General features: G+C 40.3%; 1 protein-coding gene across 7 annotated transcripts in view; it reads left to right on the top strand.

Annotated features, from left to right (window-relative positions):
• Positions 1-22,942, top strand: part of BCAT1 (branched chain amino acid transaminase 1) — a 123,962-nt gene that overhangs the window by 65,464 nt on the left and 35,556 nt on the right. For all 7 annotated transcript variants that reach the window (NM_001083644.1, XM_059886188.1, XM_005206933.5 and 4 more), the window contains 2 exon segments: positions 480-599; positions 19,921-20,084. In NM_001083644.1, coding sequence (NP_001077113.1) covers positions 480-599; positions 19,921-20,084 — 284 coding nt within the window.

The raw sequence follows: 22,942 nt of genomic DNA on the forward strand, positions 1-22,942 counted from the left end.
GAATTATGCTTTAAGGTGACAGTGATGCTTGGTATTTTTTTTAATAGAAATCTTAATGTTTTCTCACATTTAAGTATGTCATCAACTACAGTTGGTATTTGGGTTTGGTAAGAGGTAGGGAACCACTTATTTATCTTCATTATGTGATTAGTCTATCATTCCAGCACAATTTGAGGGGGAAAAGTCACAGAAAAAATTGCTTGGTTTTATTATTAGTAGTTATAAATTTTTGTTTATTTATTTGGTACTTTTTTTTTTTTTTTTTTTTGCCCATACTACATGGCTTTGCGTGATCTTAGTTCCCTGACCCGGGATTGAACCTGGGTCACTGCGGTGAAAGCACCAAGTCCTAACCACTGGATCTCCAGGGATTTCCTTCTTAGTACTTTTTTTAAACAGTCAAAGCTCTCATGAGGATCATTTCTTATGGCTGCAGTGGAAAAATGTTGCATTATTCATGGTGTTTTTCGTTCCTTCAGGCGTTTGACAAGAAAGAGCTTTTAGAGTGTATTCAGCAGCTCGTGAAATTGGATGAGGAATGGGTCCCCTACTCAACATCTGCGAGTCTATATATCCGTCCTACGTTCATTGGAACTGAGGTGCAGACCGACTTCCTATTTCGGGGTACTTTGGTGGGCGATTATCATTGTTTATGCTTGCGTGGAACTTCTAGTATGTAGTTTGAAATAACCCCCCAGTAGCATCAAAGATGCTCCTTTCCCTTGATCATTAAGACTGTAAACATTTTCTTTAAAGGGCCAGATAGTCAGCACTTTAAGCTTTGTGAGCCATATGGTTTCTGACATACTCAGTGCTGCCACGTGGTACAAACACAGCCACAGCCACCAGCATAAATGAGTAAAGCAAGGACCGAGGCTGTGTGCCTTTAAGACTAACCATAGTCTCCTCAGTTTACCAGTGTAATGCCTCCTATCTGGGTATTCTCCTCCAAGGTAAGAGTGGTCATGGTTTTGAAATTTGAAGGAGAGAGAGCTCCTGTTTTTAAATCTTCATTTTCTTGAAGTCTTGGGATTACTTGGTAAAGAGTGGGAGTGAAGGACCTTCTTCTCCCATAGAAAATGTTGAAAATCAAGTTCACAGTGGGTATTAGGGAAATACTTGAGAGCTAGAGAGACAGGTTTAAACCACATGGCTGTAAGATCTCCCAGTCGTTCAGTCTATTGGTTGGTGACTTTTCAAAAGAAGGACATACTTGAAGTGACCATGGCCATCTGTGTGGGTGAGTATGTGATATACAAAGACCTTGTCCCTGTCTCCTTTCTCTGCTGAGCAGGGTTAGGCCCTATGGAGAATGGGTGATGTGAGGGGGGGGATTGATTATAGATGGTGGATGAGGAAGGTGTGGCATATGGAAAATGGGACAGAGCATTTGCTATGGTAGACGCATTTTGCTCTCTGGGGTAATTGTATGGTTACCAGGTTTTCCACTGGGTCATATGAATGTAAGCAATAGAGAAATGTATAAGGCCAGAGGATAAGTACCTACGTGGTCCTTTGGCATCCTTTTAATGCCTTTTGAAAGACTATTAAGCATCTGGATAATGAATTTCACAAATTGCAGTCTTCCTAATAACTGTTAAAGAACTGGAACAATTTAAAGAGTCATCTTCTCCTTAAGTTGCTGATATTTTAATATTATTGAGTTTTAAAATATTATTATTTAATTTTAGGAAGAAGCAGTTTTTAAATTTTCAAAACACTACCTTTTTGTGATCTGGGGTGCTTTCCCATTCTAAGATCTGATTCTTCCAGTCTTAGTTTGTTGAGAGTTTTTGTCATAAATGGAGGCTGGGTTCTGTTGAATGCTTTTTCTAAATGTCTTGGCATGATAATGTGGTTTTGTCCTTCATTCTATTATAATGTATTATATTAACTCATCTTTAGATGTTAAAACAAACTTGTATTCTTGGGCTAAATCCTACTTGATTATGGTGAATAATTCACATTATATTTTGCTGTATGCATTTTGCAAATATTTTGTTAAGGACTTTTGTGTCAGTGCTTATGAAAGTTATTGGTCTACAGTTTTCTAATATACCTCGTTCTGTGATTTAGTCAAGTCTTTAGGCTCCTGAAATTCTGTAATGTAGAGTTAAACAAGCTTTTAAGTCTGATTTTATAGTCTGGCTGATACTCCCAATAATTCACTTTATTGATGGTCTTCAAATATTTTCATATGAATTACCCAGATATTGGTTAAAATACACATATTTATACCAATCCCAGGATATTCCAGTTGAATATTCTATTGCTCAACCAAATTTAAGAACCTCAGTGACAAAAATCCTGCCAAGTAGTCCCCTCCCATGGCTCTCTATTAGCTTATATATGTGATCATACTTTGGATCTCAGAATCAAGAATTTTTAAATATTTGCTTTCCAAGTAGTAAGCTAAGAATTGAAAGAAAAAACTGATAAAACTGATATCATTTGATGTCAACATGGTTTGTGTTTGGTTGCTATGTTTATATCAACTAGAATCTTCTAATTCATGGTACAGGCAGAAAAAAAACAATCACCAGGCATTCAGAATGACCATGTTACAAATAGCATTCAGTAAAGCATATAGATTTAAACATTTGCACACCACACAAATGTTGTATAGTTCAGTCTGATACTTACCACACATTACCTTTCCATGGTATCTACATTTGATACATGAGATAAAGGCTGGAGGATTGGTTGGTGCCCATGGGTTCCAGGTCAGTGGGATTCTTCCATCTGGGACGACTAACTTTTCCTTGCCTTTTTATGTTACTTGGTTCTCTGATGGCTCTGTCTTGTCTCTGCCTTCATAGAATTGCAGGACCACCTCTATATCTGTTATCTGGTATTTTGGTCTTATGTGCAGCATCTGGCTAACATCTGTCATTTCATCTTCTTTTCATGGTTATCTGAACTGATTAAATGGGTCTTTTATCCAAGAGTTACTTTGAGTTGGGTAATTTTTAAAATGATGTAACCACCAACTTGCTCACATGTACTAGGTCTCTAGTCTCTGGTATGGCACTCGTGTATAGAGAATATTCTGTATTCTTCAATAGACATATTTCTACTGGGCCCCACCTCAACCCAAATAATCTAAATCTGTGGATCCAAGATCAAACACTCTGCTTTTAAATAAAGTCTCCAGAGATTTTTAAAAAACTTGCAATAGAATCACCATCCCAAGTCTTGTGAAAGAATTAAAAATATGTCTAGCAGTCTTTAACACTTTATTTCCTCCAGGAACTGCAAACTAGTACCAAGGTGGAAATATTTTTATCTTTGAAAATTTCACTTCACCCTAAGGACAGAAGTGATGTTTTCACTTTCCTGAGCTGTGACATGACAGTCTATTATTAATTACTGCTTCTCACACTCAGTAAGGCTTAGTAGCTGCCATATAATCTGAGAGTAACTGACACCAACTTATGAATTTCATTACATTTTCAAAGGTACTGTGCTTCTTTACATGTCTTATAATCAACAGTTTCTTCATTTTAAAAATTATTTTACATAAGTCTGACTCTTTGTGACCCCATTAACTGTAGCTTGCCAGGGTCCTCTGTCCCTGGGATTTTCCAGGCAAGAATACTGGCGTGGGTAGCCATTCCCTTCTCCTGAGGATCTTTCTGACCCAGGGATTGAACCTGGGTCTCCTGTATTGCAGGCAGATTCTTTACCATCTGAGCTACAGGAAAGTCCTAATACCTATGTACCAATGTTTTTGTGTAATTCTTCACATCTTCCGACCTTCTTTGATAATAATTGGATTCATTACTAAAATCCTTTGAGATTTAGGATGGTAATAAACAGAAGAGTATTTACTGGGACATGTATTAATAACTAATTAATTAATGAAATAGCCAGTGAGTAGAGATTGTTGAAAACAATTTTTTTTCTAAAGTTTACATTATTAAAAAAATACTGAACAGTATTACATAAGCTTTTTGTAAAATATAGAGACTAAAATCATTCATGATCCCAAACATATTCTGATATTAAGAGAGAATTTTGGTGGCTCAGTGGTAAAAAAAAAAATCCACCTGCCAATGCAGGAAACCTGGATTCAATCCCTGATCTGGGAAGATCCCAAAGCCTGTGCACCACAACTGTTGAGTCTGTGCTCTGGAGCCCGGGAACCACAGCTGCTGAGCCCTAGTGCTGCGACTACTGAACCCATGCACCCTAGAGCCCATATTCCACAATAAGAGAAACCAGCGCAACTAGAGAGAAATCCACATGGCAGTGAAGACCCAGCATAACCAAAACCAAATTTTAAAAAAGAGAGTTTCAGCATCATTTAGATCAATATCTTCTGAAATATTTCCAGATAGTTAAAAACTTAGAAATTAAAAGCTGGAGTGTTTCAAACTGCTGCTGATTGTTAATTAGAAATTAGATAAAACCTGAAATCATATTTAAATTAAAAAAAGTCATAGACTTGTCATTCTTTTCCTTTTATCACCTTGTAAAGTCTTTATATTCCCTATATAAATTTTACCTGTAGTCATAACAATTTCCATGTAAAGAATTCCCTTTATTCATAGCCCTTGTTTATTTATGCTTATACATCTTATCATCTTTTCCCTTCACAATTAGCCTCTAAATGAAAGAATCTGAACAGATTTCAAAACTGGTTATCAGAGCAGCAATTTGTAATCATTCACTTGGGTTTTATCCGTACTGTTAATGTATTCTTTTGCAGTCCTTTTTGAGATTATATATGTATCTCATTCTGCTGTTATAAACCACCTTAAAATCTTACTTGCATAACTGTTAACATGTTTCAAATTAACAGCCCCCTTTTTAGTATCTTCAAATCTCAATTATCTGTTTTTAGAGATACAGCTTGTTTGCATTGATTTGGTCTATGATCAGCTTGCTATTATCAGGCCACTCCCCACATCCTCTTGAGGCTGTTCTTGTTCATTTCAGCATTATCACAGGAGATGATAGTTATTTGTTATTCTCTTTGTTTTTACTTTGAAGTGTTGGTTCACTTAGTTAATAATGATACTCCTCAGTTCATACCACTTACCATTTTGGGGCAGAATGTGACCATCTCTTTGTTTTTTTTATTCCCTTTTGCATCCCTTCTTTCAGTCTCTGGAAATCATTCTCATGTATTGAATGAACATTCTTTTGGTTTTTATGTGTTTTAAGTATCTCTTAATACCTTGGACCCCCATGATTAAAATTTATATGAATGGTTTTGTCCCACACACCTCACGGTGTCTCTTAATGTTTTCCCTGCACGCTATGTTTCTCATTTCTATCCAGGGTATTATGCATAGGTCCAGTCCATTGCCTTTTTAAAAAATGTTTTATTTTGTATTGGGCTATAGCCAATTAACAAACAATGTTGTGATAGTTTTAGGTGAACAGCAAAGGGACTCAGCCATATATATACATGTATCCATTCTCCCCCAACCTCCCCTCCCATCTAGGCTGCCACGTAACATTGAGCAGAGTTCCATATGCTGTATAGTAGGTCACTGTGGGTTACCCATTTTAAATACAACAGTGTGCAGATGTCCATCCCTAACTGTCCCTTTCTCCCATCTTCCCCCCGGCAACCAGAAGTTCATTCTCAAAGTCTGTGAATCTGTTTCTGTTTCGAAAGTAAGTTCATTTATATCACTTCTTTTCAGATTTCACATAATAAGGATCTTATATGATATTTCTGCTTCTGTCTGACTTAGTTCACTCAGAATGATAGTCTCTGGGTCCATCCATATTGCTGCAAATTTCTTTCTATATATATATATATATACACCCCCCCCCCATCTTTATCCATTTCTCTGTCATTTATCCATTCCGTGGGCATTTAGGTTGCTTCCATGTCTTGGTTATTGTAAGCAGTGCTGCAATGAACATTGGGGCGCATGTATATTTTGGGGTCATATTTTTCTCTGGATAGATGCCCTGAAGTGGGATATCAGGGTCATATGGTAAGTCTATTTTTATTTCTTTAAGGAGCTTCCATTCTGTCCTCCCTAGTGACTGTACCTGGAGAAGGCAATGGCAACCCACTCCAGTATTCTTGCCTGGAGAATCCCAGGGACAGAGGAGCCTAGTGGGCTGCCATCTGTGGGGTCGCACAGAGTCAGACACGACTGAAGCAACTTAGCAGCACAGCAGCAGTGGCTGTACCAATTTACACCAAATGTACCAATGTACCACCAAAAGTGGAGAAGGGTTCCCTTCTTTCCACACCCATTCCAGCATTATTTGTGGATTTTTTGATGATAGCCATTCTGGGTAGTGTAAGGTAATATCTCGTTTTAGTTTTGATTTGTATTTCTCAAATAATTAGCAATGTTGAACATCTTTTCATGTACCTATTGGCCATCTGTCTGTCTTCTTTGGAGAAATGTCTATTGAGGTCTTCTGCCCATTTGTCAATTGGGTTGTTTGTTTTGGTGCTGTTAAGTGTCATGAGCTGTTTGTAAATTTTGGAGACTAATCCCTTATTGGTCATATCATTTGCATATATTTTCTCCCAATCTGTGGGTTGTCTTTTTGTTTTGTGTTTCCTTTGCTGTGCAAAAGCTTTTGTGTTTAAGTAGGTCCCTGTTGTTTATTTTTGGTTTTATTTCCATTATTCTGGAGGACACAGTCCATGACTTCTAACTGCAATAGAGTTCCCCATGCTGGACATGTAATTAACTTTGCCCTAGTTCTCTTACTGGGATTCCACTTCCCTGTCCCCTTATATGATCCTGCAGTGAGCAGTTTGAAAATACATAACTTAGGGAATTGCTGAAAGAGTTACCATTTCCCTGAAAGATACCCTAGGCTCATCTTACTTTTCAATCTCAAGAAAGTCCTGCCTCCTTTCGTTCAGGGAAATCCTGGTTCTCTGATGAAACACCGTGGTCCAGTCTGCTGTCATATCCATCCCCTGACATTGTGAAGCTCTCCTGAGTGCTGGGCGCTACGCTTAGGGCTCTCCCTGCACAGTTGGCAGCAGCCCCGTGAGGAGGTGCCATTGGCATCACTTTAGAGATGAAGACACTGAGCCGACCGAGGTGAAATCAGTAGTGAAATCTTTGCTCTGTTCTGCAGTATCCCTTATGTGCTGGTCTTGGAATGCGGTGCTAAGCAAAACCTCCTCCCTGCCTTCGTGGAATTCAGTGTCTCATGGAGCTTGTGGAGTGCCAGATCCATGAATGAATGTATTGGTAGATGGAGGTCACTTTTGTGAAGAAATGAGGGTGTGGTTCAATAAGAGTGCTTATGGAAATGTAACTCAGATGGGACTAATGATTTCTTTCCTATTTTTTTTTTCTTTTTTATGTTAACTTATTTTGACAGGCATGACAATCCCAATCTCCAGTTTAACCCTCCACCCCATCTTTTTTTTAATATTATTTATTTATTTTTGGCTGTCCTGGGTCTTTGTTGCTTCATGGGCTTTTCTCTAGTTGTAGTGCACAGGCTTCTCGTTGCCTTGGCTTCTGCAGAGAATGGCTCTAGAGCACAGGCTCAATAGTTGTGGCACACGGGCTTAGTTGCTCCAAGGCATGTGGGATTTTCCTGGATCAGGGATTGAACCTGTGTGTCTTGCATTGGCAGACAGATGCTTTACCACTGAGCCACCAGGGAAGCGCCCCCCTGCCCCCCATCTGTAATAATGTGAAGTCTGTCTTTGTGTCTGTTTTGTTTCCTTCCCTGAGCTATTAGCTTTCTTGCTCCCAATTATATTTGACAATAATCACTGCAGATTTTCTGTATTGTACTGTGTATTTTACAATATGTAACATGTATCCAATAACACTAAGTCTAAAGTTCATTCACAATGCTTCTGAGTTTAAGAATATCAATTTTCACACGCAACTTGCCAGTGTATTTCTGGAATTTTAAGCGGGGAGGGATTTGAGGGAAGGAAAACCTTGGTAAAAAATTAGTATCAAAAGTATACAATGGAAAGAAAATTTCCTTCCTACTCTCATTCTGATCCAGAGTCCACTGCTCACCTTGTTCTAAGCAATTCCTATTGCCAGTTTTCTCATATCCTTCTTGAGATATATATTGATAAATATACACACCCATACTTGGTTACATATGTTTATATGTTAAGTATTAACCTTCTTTTTTAAAAAATGGCAGTACTTCTTTCTTCAATTTTTGCCAGTAATCCAAATTTTTAAAAACTACACAAAACACACCTACTCCCACCCACCCTGTCCCCACCCCCACACACGCAAGGTTTTAAAGGATAAAAATGAAAATCTGAGGACCCAGCACCCTGTTAAGATTAGAATATGGCTAGGACACTTGACACTCTTATATCCTTTCCTGTCATCTCTCCTCCCCTCCCCAGTACAGTCACGCACCCATCCCTACTCCCCTGGGGCCAAATGTCTACAAATGGACATTTGAGTTATTTCCAACTGTTCTGAATAAAGCTGTTGTGCACATCTTTGAATGTATCTTATGGTGGAACATACATACATACTTCTCTTCTAGTGTTAACCTCAGAGATGAATTGCTGGGCCAGAGGTGATATTCATACACATATATATAGAAATTATATATGATATATAAAAATATATCTATATCTTTACTAAATACTGCCAGTTTTTTAAGGTGTTTGTACCATTTCATTCCCACCAGCAATGTATGAGAGTTCCATTTGCCTCATATTCATGCTCACATTGGTGTTATCTTAGTAATTTTGCCCATTCAGCAGCCTTATCTGGTGTGGTTTTAATTTTCTCTTCTCTGAGGCCAAATCGTGTTGAGTACCGTTTCACATGCTGACTGTCAGAAATCCTTTTGTGAAGTGCCTTTATGAGTCTTTTACCGTTAAAAAATCAGTTTGTCCACTTTTTGCTCTCATTTTCCTAACTGTAAGCTATTTCACTGTACATTATGCCATACTTAGTTGAACACAGGATGCCATAAATTATGAGGCAGTACTGTTTTATGCACTGATATGGAAAGACATTGCCAATTACACCATGACACAGCACTTCTCTAGATAGTCTTTAGTGATTCGTGAATGAGTCATACCTGTCTCTCATTTTTTGAAATGCATATTATTTTTGGAGAAAATCTGTAGTTTCTCCTGCCATCAGATGCACCGCTCCACTTGTGACAGGCATGTTTATTTTTACATGTATCTTAATAACAAGAGCTAACAGCATTATCTTATGGGTTCTTCTGACCATAGGTCCCATTAGAAGACTTGGTTGTTGCTTTGCAAGAAAATGTTGAATTGCACTTGTTTAATATTAATACACATATTTGTTTCACTAATACCAAATACACGTCCCATTCCTGCTTTGCTTGTTTCTTTGTAGTAATTTTTTGGTGCTAAATCAGAGTGCAGTTTTTTGACATTTGTAGCCTCACCAATGCCCATAGACTATTGGAACTGCCATCAGTATGAACAGCTGTTTCTAAGTCTGAACAACTTTTCCATGATTGCTGCTTAGCCAATAGCAATTATAAAATGCTGTGCCTAGATTTTGGACCCATTAAATGTGAAAAAGTAGACATCTTAGAATCTGTGAAAGAGTGGTGTCATTTATATAACCAGTGTCCTGTTGATCAACCATTATGTTGTCAATATAACAGACATAAGAACTGTAATTAATTTAGTGTGTAGCGTAGGAAAAATTGAATTTGGACCTTTAAAAAATGCAGACTTTCTTTACAGCATTTATGCTATAGACATATCCCCTAGTGCACATAAAGACAGACATTCAAGGAGATTCATTACAGCTCACAAAATTTGCTTAGATTTTTATGAGAGTAAGAGAAAAGACGTCCAGTTTTGCTTTGGGGCCATTACTGCTGGTTAGTGACCATTTGTTGGGATGAGGGAAAGTGAAGGAGAGGATTTTATTTGTTGGAGTGACGATGGGTAGAATCAAGAGTTCAGTCTGAGACATGGGAATTTCAGCCAGTGATATCAAGTTGGTGGGTGGATACACCAGACTGGAATTCAGGAGAGATTTGGGAGTTTAAGTGCTACGTTCTTATCTTTAGTATAAAATGCCTTTACAATCTGGGGCTTGGATGAGGTTATCAAGGAAATAGCTGTAGAGAGAGATGAAAAGAAGGCAAGGAATGAGATCTGAGGCAGGCCAGCATGTAGAGAAAGGGAGAGGAAGAGGAATCAGCTAAGGGGTCTAGTCTGGAAGGTAGAAAGAAAAACAAGAGGGCTTGGTGTCCTGTGCCAAATGAAGAACATGGAGATGCAGTGAACTGTGGCAAATCCCACCCACAGGACCAGTGCCATGAAGCCCAAGACCTGATTATTGGCTTTGACAACGTGGAGTCCTTGGTGATCTTAAACATCTTTCAGTGGGGTAGTGGGACTGAAAGCCTGAATGTCATGGACTCAGTAGAGGATGAGAGGAGGGAGGTTGTGATTGTGCGTATGCATTAATCTTGTGAGGAATTCTGCTCTGCAGTGCAACAGAGCTGGGTGGGTACTTGGCAGTGGGGCAGGTGGTAAAGGGAGAGTGTTTTTTTGAGACTGGAGGTGTTATGGCATGTTTCTAAGCTGATGTCAGTGATCTGGAAGGAAGAGGAAACTGATCAAATAGTCACAAGATTTCCCAGATTCTACTTCTATCATGCATCTACTTCTGAAGGTGACAGTGTCAGCAGGCAGTGACATGTACAGGATGGAGGGACAGCCAGGTACCCCCCGCCTTGCTCCTTGGCTTGTGGTTCTCCACCTGACATTCGTGTCACTGAGAGGGCTCTTTCGCGAGTGTAGCATCCTTCCCCCGTCATCAGCCAGCTCACAGGCTGAGACTGCTGCAGTTGCCAGCTCCCTGTGTTGGTCTGACCTGTTGCTCTGCTCCAAGCCCAGTGCCTTGCTCGGCCCAGTCCACTGAACCCATCTGGATGGAATCCCGCAGTCCAGGTCTGAGCGTGAGGCTATGTCAGTGAGGGGACCCTGGTTCTGAGGTGATAACATCCTGTGGCATTTTCCTGGCATCCAGAGAAAGGGCTGGCAGACATTTTCTGTTAAAGGCCAGGTGTGTGTGTACACGCCGAGTGTTTTCAGTTGTGTCCAATTCTTTGTGACCCTGTGGACCGTGGCCTGCCAGGTTCCTCTGTTCATGGGATTCTCCGGGCAAGGATACTGGAGTGGGTTACCATGCTCTCCTCCAGATCTTCCTGGCCCAGGGCTTGAACCCACGTCTCTTGATGTCTCCTGCATTGGTGGGTGGGTTCTTTACCACCAGCGCCACTTGGGAAGCCAGGTAGTTAAATATTTTGGGCTTTGTGTTCCTTGCAACTATTCGCCTCTGCCTTTGTAGCACAAAAACAGCAATAGGCCATACGTGAATGAAAAAATATGTTCCAGTGAAACTTAAAACTGGCAGCAGGCTGAAGTTTGCTGACCCTTGATCCTGAGTTACTTTAGAAGGGAAATGAAGCATGGCTTTCCTAAGAGTGATTCATTTTGGCTCTCCCTGGGTACTTCCTCATCCCATATTCTTAGCCATTTGCTTAATAATTCATGCTGCAATTTCTATTTATGTTTGACATTTACCAACCTGTAGTTTCCACATCATCGGTACAGGAATCCTTGTCTTTTTTTCCAAGGACCAACGCATTCTCCACAGTTCCAGCACTGAGCGTTGACTAGTTCATTGCTCAGATCTACAGTCATTTTAATGTCATCTGAATGTCCCGTAAATTGGTACATGTTGAATTTATTTACCATTATTACTATGATCATGTATTATTTACTTAAAAATAGTAAAAATTGGTGTTTATTGGATGCATAAAAAAGATCAGACCCTGGGAACTTTCAACAGATATCTAATTTAATCTTTGTTCTAACCCGTGAGCTATTAGTATATTATCACTGCCTTTACATAATATTAGATTGTAAAGTGTTCTTTTAGTCTTTCTTACCTGAGCTTTAGTTTTCTTTTAACTGTGTTTTTCTTTTTAAAATTTTAACATCATTTTTATTGGAAAAAAAAAAAAAGAGCTGAGTGGTCAGCCTTTCTGTCTAATGTTAAATGTATGTTGTCTTTCTCTTTCAACAGGACTGAGAAACAAACTCAGCCCTGTCCCCTACCTGTTTTATAGCAGGTCTCAGAAAATTCTCGGCTTTTGTTTTCCCCATGATATTCTTTCAGGGTCTATATATTATCTACCCACTGGTCTGAAGGCCAGCACTAAAGGAAATCAAGCAGGAGACAGGAGTGTTTTCTCTATGGCATCAACTCAACAGATAAGGATTAACATCAGCTTTTTTTAAATAAAATAATTCAAATTTGCTAAGTAGTTATCTAGGTTGGTGTTATAGCCCTTTTCCATAAATGTCTTATTAAGATGACTAACAGTTCAACCGATGTCTAGTCAGTACCTGGTATAATAAACAACAGAGGATGCTTTGTGTAGGGAGCAAAGAAGGTCCTGCCCTTCATGGAGTGCACAGATGCCTGAGTGGTGGAGAATTATATAAGCAGTTGTAAGAAAGCATGATGGGTATTTTGTCTACATTTGAGGAAGTGCTGGATGCTGTAATACCGTGTCACACAAGCACCTAGGCTTGTAACTGGAGCTCATTTCCTGAAGTGACAGTTAGATGACATTTAAATAGAGATTGAGGGGTTTGTGTTACTTAGAGAGATGTTTCCATTGGTTTGTGTTGCCACAGAAAGTGAAAGTGTTAGTCATCCGACTCTTTGCAATCCCCTGGACTGTAGTCTGCCAGGCTCCTCTGTCCCTGGAATTCTCCAGGCAAGAATACTGGTCGAGTGAGTTGTCATTTCCTCCTCCAGGGGATCTTCGTGACTCAGGGATTGAACCCACATCTCCTGCATTGTGGGCAGATTCTTGCTACCTGAGCCACCAGGGAAGCCTGGTGCCACAACAGAATTTCAAAAATGAGGCGCTCGGGATCTTAGTTTCCCAACCAGGTATCAAATATTTGCCCCCTGCGGTGGAAGTGCAGAGTCTCTATCACTGCGCCACCACGGAAGGCCCGCAGATTAGGTGCCTTAAACACCAGAATTCATTTTCTCAGTTTTGGAGGCTGGAAGTCCATAGTCAAAGCGCGAACAGGGTTGGTCTCTGGTGATGCCGCACTGCCTCGCTTGTGGGTGTCCACTTTGTCACTCTATAGTTGTGCTCTGGTGTCTCTTCTTAAAAGGATAACAGGACTACCCAGGTGGCTCAGTGGTAAAGAATCCACCTGCCAGTGCAGGAGACACAAGAGACTCGGGTATGATCTGTGGGTCAAGAACATCCCCTGGAGGAGAAAATGGCAACCCACTCCAGTATTCTTGCCCGGAAAATTCCATGGACAGAGGAGCCTGGAGAGCTACAGTTCATGGGGTGGCAAAGAGTCAGACGTGACTGAACACACACAGAGTCCCACAGTCCCAACAGGACTGGGATACCGGCCTTTTGACCTCATTTAACTTTACCTCCTTTAAAGCTTTATCTCCAAATGCATTCACATTGGGGGTTAGGCCTTCTACCTATATATTTTGAGTAGGAAAGCAAGGAGGAATCCAAAAAGATTCCATATGGTTTGAGCAGAGGACGCATAGAATATGAGAGTGTGGTGAAGGCTGAGGGTGGAAGGAAGGTCTGGTTTGAATTCTCTTCACATTAGGAAATCTCGAGAATTTCACCGATTTATTTATTTATTCCTCTTCCCCCCTCAAATTCTGATATCAAAAAAAGAGCTCTGGACTAAGAGTAGAGCGATGTCCAGAGCTAAATAATGAAAACTCTGGGTGAATCATTTGAGCCTAAGTTTAACTTAGAAATATTCCTGGATTGTTGGATTTTCTGCGATAATGGCTATGGAATGTCTTGGAAACCTGAAAGTACCATGTAATTATTGAGGGTTGCTAATTATTTTTTAAATCTTAAATCAGGCCAACTAGTTTTTCCTATAAACACATTCCATGAATTTGGTGTTCCTCCCCCATGTGACTCACACTGAAACCCTAAATGGGTCACTGGTCAGTCCTGTGTTTCTTACAGCATCCCCTTAGTTCATTGTTCTTGTTGTTATTTTTTTTAAGATAGAAACTTAACAAAAGAAATTAATTAACCAACTTGGCTGCATTGGATCTTAGTTGAGGCCGATGGGGACTTTTCATGGCAGCAGATGGACTCTAGTTGGGGTGCGAGGGTTTAATTGCCCCACAGCGTCTGGGATCTTAGTTCCCCAACTAGGGACCGAACCTGTGTTCCCTGCATTGCAAAGTGGATTCTTCACCACCTGCCTACTAGGGATCCCAGTTCAGTATTCTTTGTCATTTTCCCCTCTAACTAATCTTTTTTAAGAACTAGCAGAATTTTTTTTTTAATTAGTCTACTCTTTGAATCAAAAAAATAATTTGGAGCACCCTAAAAATTTCTTTTTGAAAAATGTCCCCCCCCCAAAAAAATGTCCCCCAATTATTTCTAATTCTATATTTTCTTCTGTCCCTAATTGCCTTGCCCAGCAGAATCATTCTCAAGCCTCTACATGGCAGCAGTGCTTCTCTGCCTTCCAGGCCAAAACATGGACTATTAAGTAGTACATTTCTCAGTTTGCTGAATGCCCGCTGCAGATGGATCACCCTAGAAGTCCTGCCTTTCTACAAAGTAATTTTCTAAGTGACACAGAAGTGGTCATTTCCACTGTGAAATGTGTCTTTATTTTCCATCACACTCAGTTGTCCTGTTATTTTGTGCAAAATGTACCCACATTTAATGCTCATATATATACTTATTTATTATTTGTGGGGTATAACTTAAAAGAGTATATATTTTAACATATCAGAATTCCAACTTCAAAGTCAATGTGGTCCCTTGAGACATTATAAACTTTGCATCTAAAATTTTGTATTTCTCATTTTCCGAGGGATTTCTTAGAAGCCCCTTTCAGTTCTTTATGTATTGAAATAATCCAAGAAACTAGTAGAGGAGAATTTTTAAAAATCAATCAAAATAAGACAGTGAAACTGGTCTACATAACTTATCAGCTGTTACTATCCATATTTTTCTTTATGTATATGGCTTTTATTTTATTTCAACCAGAATCCTGATCTTGTGATCATAGAATGTTGTTCATTGCCATTTGATTAATATTATGCTATCATAAACTATTCTTTACCGTAGGAATAGTACAGAATTTAAATTGCTTTCCAGGAAAGAAGGGAGAACTGAGGAACAAATGTGGAGGGGAGAAACAGATCCAATCACCGAGTTCCCTTCCTGATCCAAAAAGTTACATTTGATTTACTCTCACTTATGAAACAGTGTGATCATTTTCAGTGCAGTCATAGTTCTTTTCATGGAAAGATATTTGACATAAATCATTATTTAAGGATGAAGGTGATACCAGTACTTACAGTGCTTGCAAAATATGAATTGACTTTGCTTAAATTTCAGAAATAAAAGTTAGTACCCATAAACACATTTTCTCTCAGCATCGAAACATTCTAGTCTATAATCTACCTGCTTGCTAAGAATGGTGGTGGTGGTTTAATCCCTTAAGTGAAGTGAAGTGAAGTCGTTCAGTCATGTCTGACTCTTTTCGACCTGATGGACTGTAGCCCACCAGGCTTCTCCGTCCATGGGATTTTCCAGGCAAGAGTACTGGAGTGGGTTGCCATTTCCTTCTCCAGGGGATCTTCCCGACCCAGGGATCGAACCTGGGTCTCCTGCTTTGCAGGCAGACACGTTACCCTCTGAGCCACGAGGGAAGCTGGTTTAATCCCTTAGTCATGTCCAACTCTATGCGACCTTATGGACTATATAGCCCACTAGGCTTCTCTGTCCAAGGGAATTCCCAGGCAAGAATACTGGAATGGGGTTGCCATTTCCTCCTCGAGGGGATCTTCCTGACCCAGGGATAAAGATATTGTTTAAAGATTTTTATCAAGATATTCTTCTCTAGAAATAGATTTAGTGTGTTAGTCTGTTTTTCATCTGTTTTCTCTCTATTGCCACCTAGTGGATTAAATGCAAGTTTGCCTGTCAATTAAAATCAAGGGAAGGAAATGAATAACATGAAACTTATCCATGATGATGAGTTATTGTTACTTTTTTTTAGTAGAGTGTAGGTTGCAAAAAATACAAGAGTGAAAAAAGTCCAGGCATTCATGTGATATCAGTAATAAAATGCTTATCAGTTTATCCATAAATAAGGTATTTTATTTAGACCATTAGAAGCTAGGTAAATTATTGATGCTGTGTCCTGCATATTGTATTTCTAAATTATGTTGAGAAGCTTAATTCCTTATTACAATGGTCAATAATTTTTTTTTTAATGTAAAGCTTACTTAACTGATAGGTAATTAAAAGTGCAGAGATAAGATAGTCCATTTTTATCAAAGTTGGGAAGAAAGGCAGATATGTGTGTTATTCTGGGAATTTCTTTTTCCAAATAATGAAACCAATAAAAGCAAATGGAGTTTAAGTCTCCTCATTCTTTGTGGGGGTGACCTTTTCAACTCCCACTAAAGAACAAACCCAAATGAGCAAAAAAACCAAAACCTGTTGTTGCTTGCTGGCTGTTTTGCTGAAAGTTTTCACTTTTGCCTCATGTCCAGAGGATTTGTTAACAAAATAAGCCATTCATTATATACATATAAGCAATACAAATATTTTTTAGAGAACTATCTAGTCTACTTTGAATATTCTAACATAAAAGAAAAAAGAAATAGAAACAGCAGAGGAGAGCAATAGTACATACATCACCAAATTGGATTTGCCAACATCCGTGCTTAAACAGCACTGGGAAGTCTCATGTGACAGCAGTCTGGAGTTCCAATTAGGAAAAGGTCCCAGGCAGCGTGTCCGCTTTGTGGGTGAGACTTCAAAGGTTTCATTTCTCCCACTTATAATCCCAGGATGCAAACTGAAAGATCCTCATCAGTTCAGTTCCGTTCAGTCGCTCAGTCGTGTCCGACTCTTTGAGACACCATGGACTGCAGCACCCCAGGCTTCTCTGTCCATCGCCAATTCCCAGAGCTTGCTCAAACTCATGTCTATCGAGTCAATGATGCCATCCAGCCATCTCATCCTCTGTCATCCCTTCCTCCTGCCTCCAGTCCTTCCCAGCATCAGCGTCTTTTCCAGTGAGTCAGTTCTTCACATCAGGTGGCCAAAGTATTGGAGCTTCAGCTTCAGCATCAGTTCTTCCAGTGAATATTCAGGATTGACTTCCTTTAGGATTGACTGGATCTCCTTGCAACTCTCAAGAATTTTCTCCAACACCACAGTTCAAAAGCATCAATTCTTCAGTGCTCAGCTTTCTTCATGGTCCAGCTCTCACATTCATACATGACTACTGGGAAAAGCCATAGCTTTGACTAGACGGACCTTTGTCGGCAAAGTAATGTCTCTACTTTTTAAAATGCTATCTAGGTTGGTCATAACTTTCCTTCCAAGGAGTAAGCGTCTTTTAATTTCATGGCTGCAGTCACCATCTGCAGTGATTTTGGAGCCCAAGAAAATAAAGTCTGTCACTGTTTCCATTGTTTCTCCATCTATTTGCCATGAAGTGATGGGACCGGATGCCATGATCTTAGTTTTCTAAATGTTGAGTTGTAAGCCAGCTTTTTCACTCTTCTCTTTCATCAAGAGACTCTTTAGTTCTTCCCTTTCTGCCATAAGAGTGGTGTCATCTGCATATCTGAGGTTATTGATACATCTTCATCAGTCTGCCAGCAAAACTGCAGCAATGGTATTATGTTAAGTTTTTACAATGCTGTTTCCTTTTTTGGAGAAGAAAATGGAAACCCACTCTAGTAGGTTTGCCTGGAGAATCCCATGGACAAAGGAACCTGGTGGGCTACAGAGGCTGAAAGGACTGAGCAACTAACACTTGCTTTGTTACGCAAATCTTGGAATGTTACTAAGTCCTAGGCGTGGTAGGCCAGACCGCCTCAAGGCACTTGACAAATTCCAAGATCTGCTCCCTATCATCTATCTATCTATCTATTTATCTATCTATCGTGTTTCTCTTCTGACACTCACAGCAGGTGTGGCTGACGCCCACAGCAGTAGTCCGGGCTGTATCCATGTAGGTCAGAAGCAAGGTCGGAGGCCTGCTCTGCTTTGTCTCTGAAGCCTAAACAAGACTACTTAATTTCCCTAACGCTGATTCATTTCTTTATCATTTTTTCTTTTAAATTTGAACTTTTTATTTTGCATTGGAGTGTAGCCTATTAACAATGTTGTGACAGTTTCAGGTGGACAGCAAAGGGACTCAGCCATACATATACACGTGTCCATTGTCCCCCAGACTCTGCTCCCATCCAGGCTGCCACATAGCATTGAGCAGAGTTTCCTGCGCTATACTTTAGATCCTTATTGAATACAATTGCGTGTTCTTGTCAATCCTAAACATGCGAACTATCCTTTCACCCCATCCTTTCCCCATGGCAACCGTAAGTTCATTATTTAAGTCTGTGAACTGACTCATTTCTTTAACTTGGTATCTGTCACTCTTTGTTTCCTTTGGGGCCAGCCAAGTCCTGTGTGACTCTCAGGTTCACATCCTGTGTGAATGGACTCAGCTTCCCGTTTCTTAAGCCTCTCTGGTGGCATCAGAGCGCACATACATGAACACAATGTATCGTGCTCACACATCTTTTCCCTACCTGATTCTTCATCTGGGCATAAGTAGTGGGTGAGGCCCCTTGAGCTATCAGGTAGCAGAAGAGGAGATTTAATTGAAATTCAGAAAAAAAAATATATCCCCAGGTCCTCTTTTAGCCAGTTTCATTACATATTACAAAAATCACGAATTAGCTGAATTTGAGTCTCCTGTCATTATTTTCACACCAGATTGCTACCCGATCCAGGCAGACTAGGCTTCTTTTTTGAGGACTCAGTGTATGTATTTTATTGCCCAGGATTTAATATAATAGTCTTAATTTGTTTTCTTACCTGCGTGGCCTTAAACTGTACAGGATAGCCCAGCAACCTTTAATGCCTTTAGAATATGTAGCCCTCAAAACTTTTTAGTCTCTCAATTTTCCTCTTTAAAAAACAACTGAGAGTAATTACTTTTGTGCTGAAGAAATTTATGATTGCATTGTTGGCTTGTGATTTTCTCAGTGTTTGTGGGGAAGGCCGTTTTCTCTCTTTGTCATTCCTAATATGAATTCCTGAGTCCTTCGTCCTCTGTCTTTTGGTGGGCAGGGGCCCCGGTGGCGGGGATTTGTCTTGTCTGATGTCTTTGCTTCTAGTGAAGCTACACTTTTGGTGTCTGTTATCTGTCATAGTTGGATGCGATAATGGCACTTTCTCCAGCCCGAGTCTGCTGGCACCATAGTGTTTGAATGAAGTAGAAGGGCAAGTTAGAGAAGCAAATATTAGGTTTCATCCCCAAAGACTGAAATCGTGTCTAGGTTCTTTCCTTTTTCAGTTCCCAATCAGTGCAATCCTGAAAAGTGTTACATGGCTAGTTGTCAAAAATATATGGTTAGTTGACAGTGTACTGGTCTTCCCAGGTGGCTCAGTGGTAAAGAATCCGCTGCCAATGCAGGTGCCCCAGGAGACATGGGTTCGATCCCTGGGTCAGGAAGGTCCCCTGGAGGAGGAAATGGCAACCCTCTCCAGTATTCTTGCCTGGGGTAATCCCATGTACAGAGGAGCCTGGTGGGCTACCATCCATGAGGTCGCAAAGAGTCAGACAGGACTGAGCAACTGAGCACGCACAAAAAACCTATTAATAAAACAATAGACAAATTTGCCTTTCCTTTAAAATCATAACTCTGAAAGCAAAGCAAAATGGAACCCAGTCTTGGTGTTTTCTTCTTAGACGACCATCAGGCTTTGTGTAACTCAACTTCAGAAGTAACAGCTGTCATTTGTGGCTTCTGGGAGATGTTACAGATCTGTTCTAGACTTTGAGACTGGCATCTGCATTTTAGATTAACAGTTGTGTATACTTTTACTATATTCCAGCCTTCTCTGGGGGTCAAGAAGCCGACTAAAGCCCTGCTCTTTGTAATCTTGAGCCCAGTGGGACCTTATTTTTCCACTGGAAGCTTTAATCCTGTGTCCCTGTGGGCCAACCCGAAGTATGTAAGAGCCTGGAAAGGTGGGACCGGAGACTGCAAGATGGGAGGGTAAGTTGATCTGTGTTACTGTCTAAAGGATAGAGTCCCTTGTGACCATTTAGTTATGGCCATTTCATTCAATACATACATACATATATATATATATATATATTAGTATTCACACTGGAATGGTCATTTTTATTTTGTGTTTAGCCTTCAGTGGTTTGAATGTGCTAGCTGTTTGAAGGATAACCTCTGTGGCCCTTTGAAGGGAGAAACATTGACTGTTAAACATAAGCAAGAACTAAAGTAACTAGACCAGGAATGAAATCAGCGCTTTGGATGAGCTGCCCGGGATGCTGGTCCCTGGCCGCGGGCTGACAGTTGGCATTCGAGAGCATCTGGTGTCGGGGCCCAAGCTCTCAGTCGGCTCCAAGGAGCCCTGTCTGGGGAAGGTGCCTGCTTCACTGAAGTGCTGTCTTCATTCCCGCAGATTGCAACCATATCTGCTGCCAACTGGCTGTGGGACAGCCCTGCTTTGGCTCGGTCAGGCCAGTCTCATAGGCCATATGTAGCTGGCTGGAAATAAAAGAGCATTTGAAAGTGTTAGACAATTTCAGGGGTGGACTTGGCCGTGAATCGGGAATGCCCCGACGGGTGAACAAGAATAGCCGGGTTACCCAGCGTGGCTCTTCCTTTGGAAGAGCACCAGCTGGCCCTCAAGGTGACTCAGTGCAGTCTTCTGGGCCCTGGGAGAGAGGAAGGATGTGGTGCTGACATGCCAGAGAGACCTTGACAGCTGGCTTTGAACTCTCCATAGACTTTTTCTATTTCTCACTTTTCTGTCCCCAAAAACACATGATGGTAAAATGCTATGTCCTGTCATCCCTCGTGGCATTCACTCACTAACTGCATTCCCTCATCGGGTCAGAAAAATCCTGATGGTGGTGGCTTAGTCGCTAGGTTGTATCCGACTCTTGCAACCCCATGGACTGTAGCATGCCAGGCTGTTCTGTCCATGGAATTTTCCAGGCAAGAATACTAGAATAGGTTGCCATTTCCTTCTCCAGGGGATCTTCCCAACCCAGGGATCAAACCCAGGGATCCTGCATTTCAGGCAGATTCTTTAATGACTGAGCTATGAGGGAAGCCCAGAAAAAAAAAAAAAATTCTGATGGAGTTCATTAAATAAACTAAGTCACTTTATTCCGTGTTAGATCTCCTTCCTAAGTCCTAGGCTAGCCAGATCAAAAACTTTTTTGTTTGTTCTCAATGGCTTTTTTACTTTTTCAGACTTATTCACAGAGCATATCTGTATTACTCTATTAAAACTTCTCTCAGTGCACGTTGCAGTAAAGCAACAGTCTTGATGAAGAGAGAATGTAAAATTTTTTCTACTTTAAATCATACTCTCTAGCTCCCCCTACCTGCCTAGGGAAAAGATAACATGGGGACACAAATTGCAGGGAATCCTTCAGTTTGGTGTCTGGGCAGATGGTTATTTGTTACAAAGAGGATATTGAGGCAGTCTCATAGAATATATGATCGTTAAAGAGCAATTAAAAATCACTACTTTCTTTACAATACAAAGACTGAAGTCCGGTGTTACTATGAACAACTAGTATTTCAATATTGTCTCATCAGTTATAACAAGTGTACCCCACTAATGTGAGATGTTAATAAGAAGGGAAATGGAAATTGAGGAATAAGAGTTCTAGAAGCTCTGTTTTTTGCTCAGGTTTTCGGTAATCTGAAACTTCTCTAAGAAATAAAGCCAACTATAAAATAAATTACTAGTTTGACTCATTAGGCTCACGTGGACCAGAATCAGTGGACATTGACTTGAAATTTCTTAGAGAAGAGAGTTTTGGGCCCCATACATAAACGCAAAATTGGCAAGAGGGCACGCATGAAGCAGAGAGTGGATTCGTCACAAACCCGCCTGTTGTTTCCAAGAGCTTGAAACCTCTCTGCTCCTGTACTCCCAGCTGGAGGAGCACAGGGAAACAAATGATTTTGCATCTACCGTCATTCAGTTTAGTTAACAAAGACATTTGGCGGCAACCTTAGATTTATGTATTATTGTTCCTTTCTAGACCTGACTTATTCAATGCTGTGCTGGGCTTAGTTGCTCAGTTGTGTCCGGCTCTTTGCGACCCCATGGACTGCAGCCCTCCAGGCTCCTCTGTCCATGGGGATTCTCCAGGCAAGAATGCTGGAGCGGGTTGCCATGCCCTCCTCCATTCAGTAGTTACCTTCTAATCTTTTTTTTAGTACCTCTGTAGTCAATTGGTAATTATTAAATATCTGTTGACTTTCACAAGCTCAAGAATTTTTTGCTTTCTGTCTAAGTGAATCTGAGGAACAGAGAGAATATATGTATTTTTAAAATTCTAAGATTAAATTTTTTAATCTTAGAACTTTTAAACTTAGATTAAATTGTAAGCCTTAGTTTCCTCATTGATAAAATGAGGGTAATAATGCCCACTTTACCTGTGAGGATGGAGGAGGATAATGTGAAGTGCCTAGGATCCTGGCTGGCACTTAGGGAGCTCTCAACAAGTATGGAGTTAGAACCTAGCGGTTTCCAGCGTGGACTTAGAGATACCCACGAATCGTGCACATATCTGCATGATCTTATGCCATTAAGTCCTTTCTCCCTACAAATCCTCAAAAGTATAATAACATCTATGGTTGTGTTAAGACAATTTGTTGAAATAATGGGGTTCAGAACCTAGGGCCCTGCCTGGTAGGTGGTACTCTCTCAACAGACAATGGTTTATATTATGAGGCTCTCTTTCTTTCTGGTTTTATCTCCTGGGCTCTCTCCTAGGAGTAATCAGTTAGATTGCACACAATAGGATTTACTCGTTTGGAGGGATGTATTTAATATTCCTAGTCTCCCAGATTCTACATTAAAATTATAT

The sequence above is a fragment of the Bos taurus genome, chromosome 5 (genome assembly GCF_002263795.3).
Source record: "Bos taurus isolate L1 Dominette 01449 registration number 42190680 breed Hereford chromosome 5, ARS-UCD2.0, whole genome shotgun sequence".
Classification (NCBI taxonomy): Eukaryota; Metazoa; Chordata; class Mammalia; order Artiodactyla; family Bovidae; genus Bos; species Bos taurus.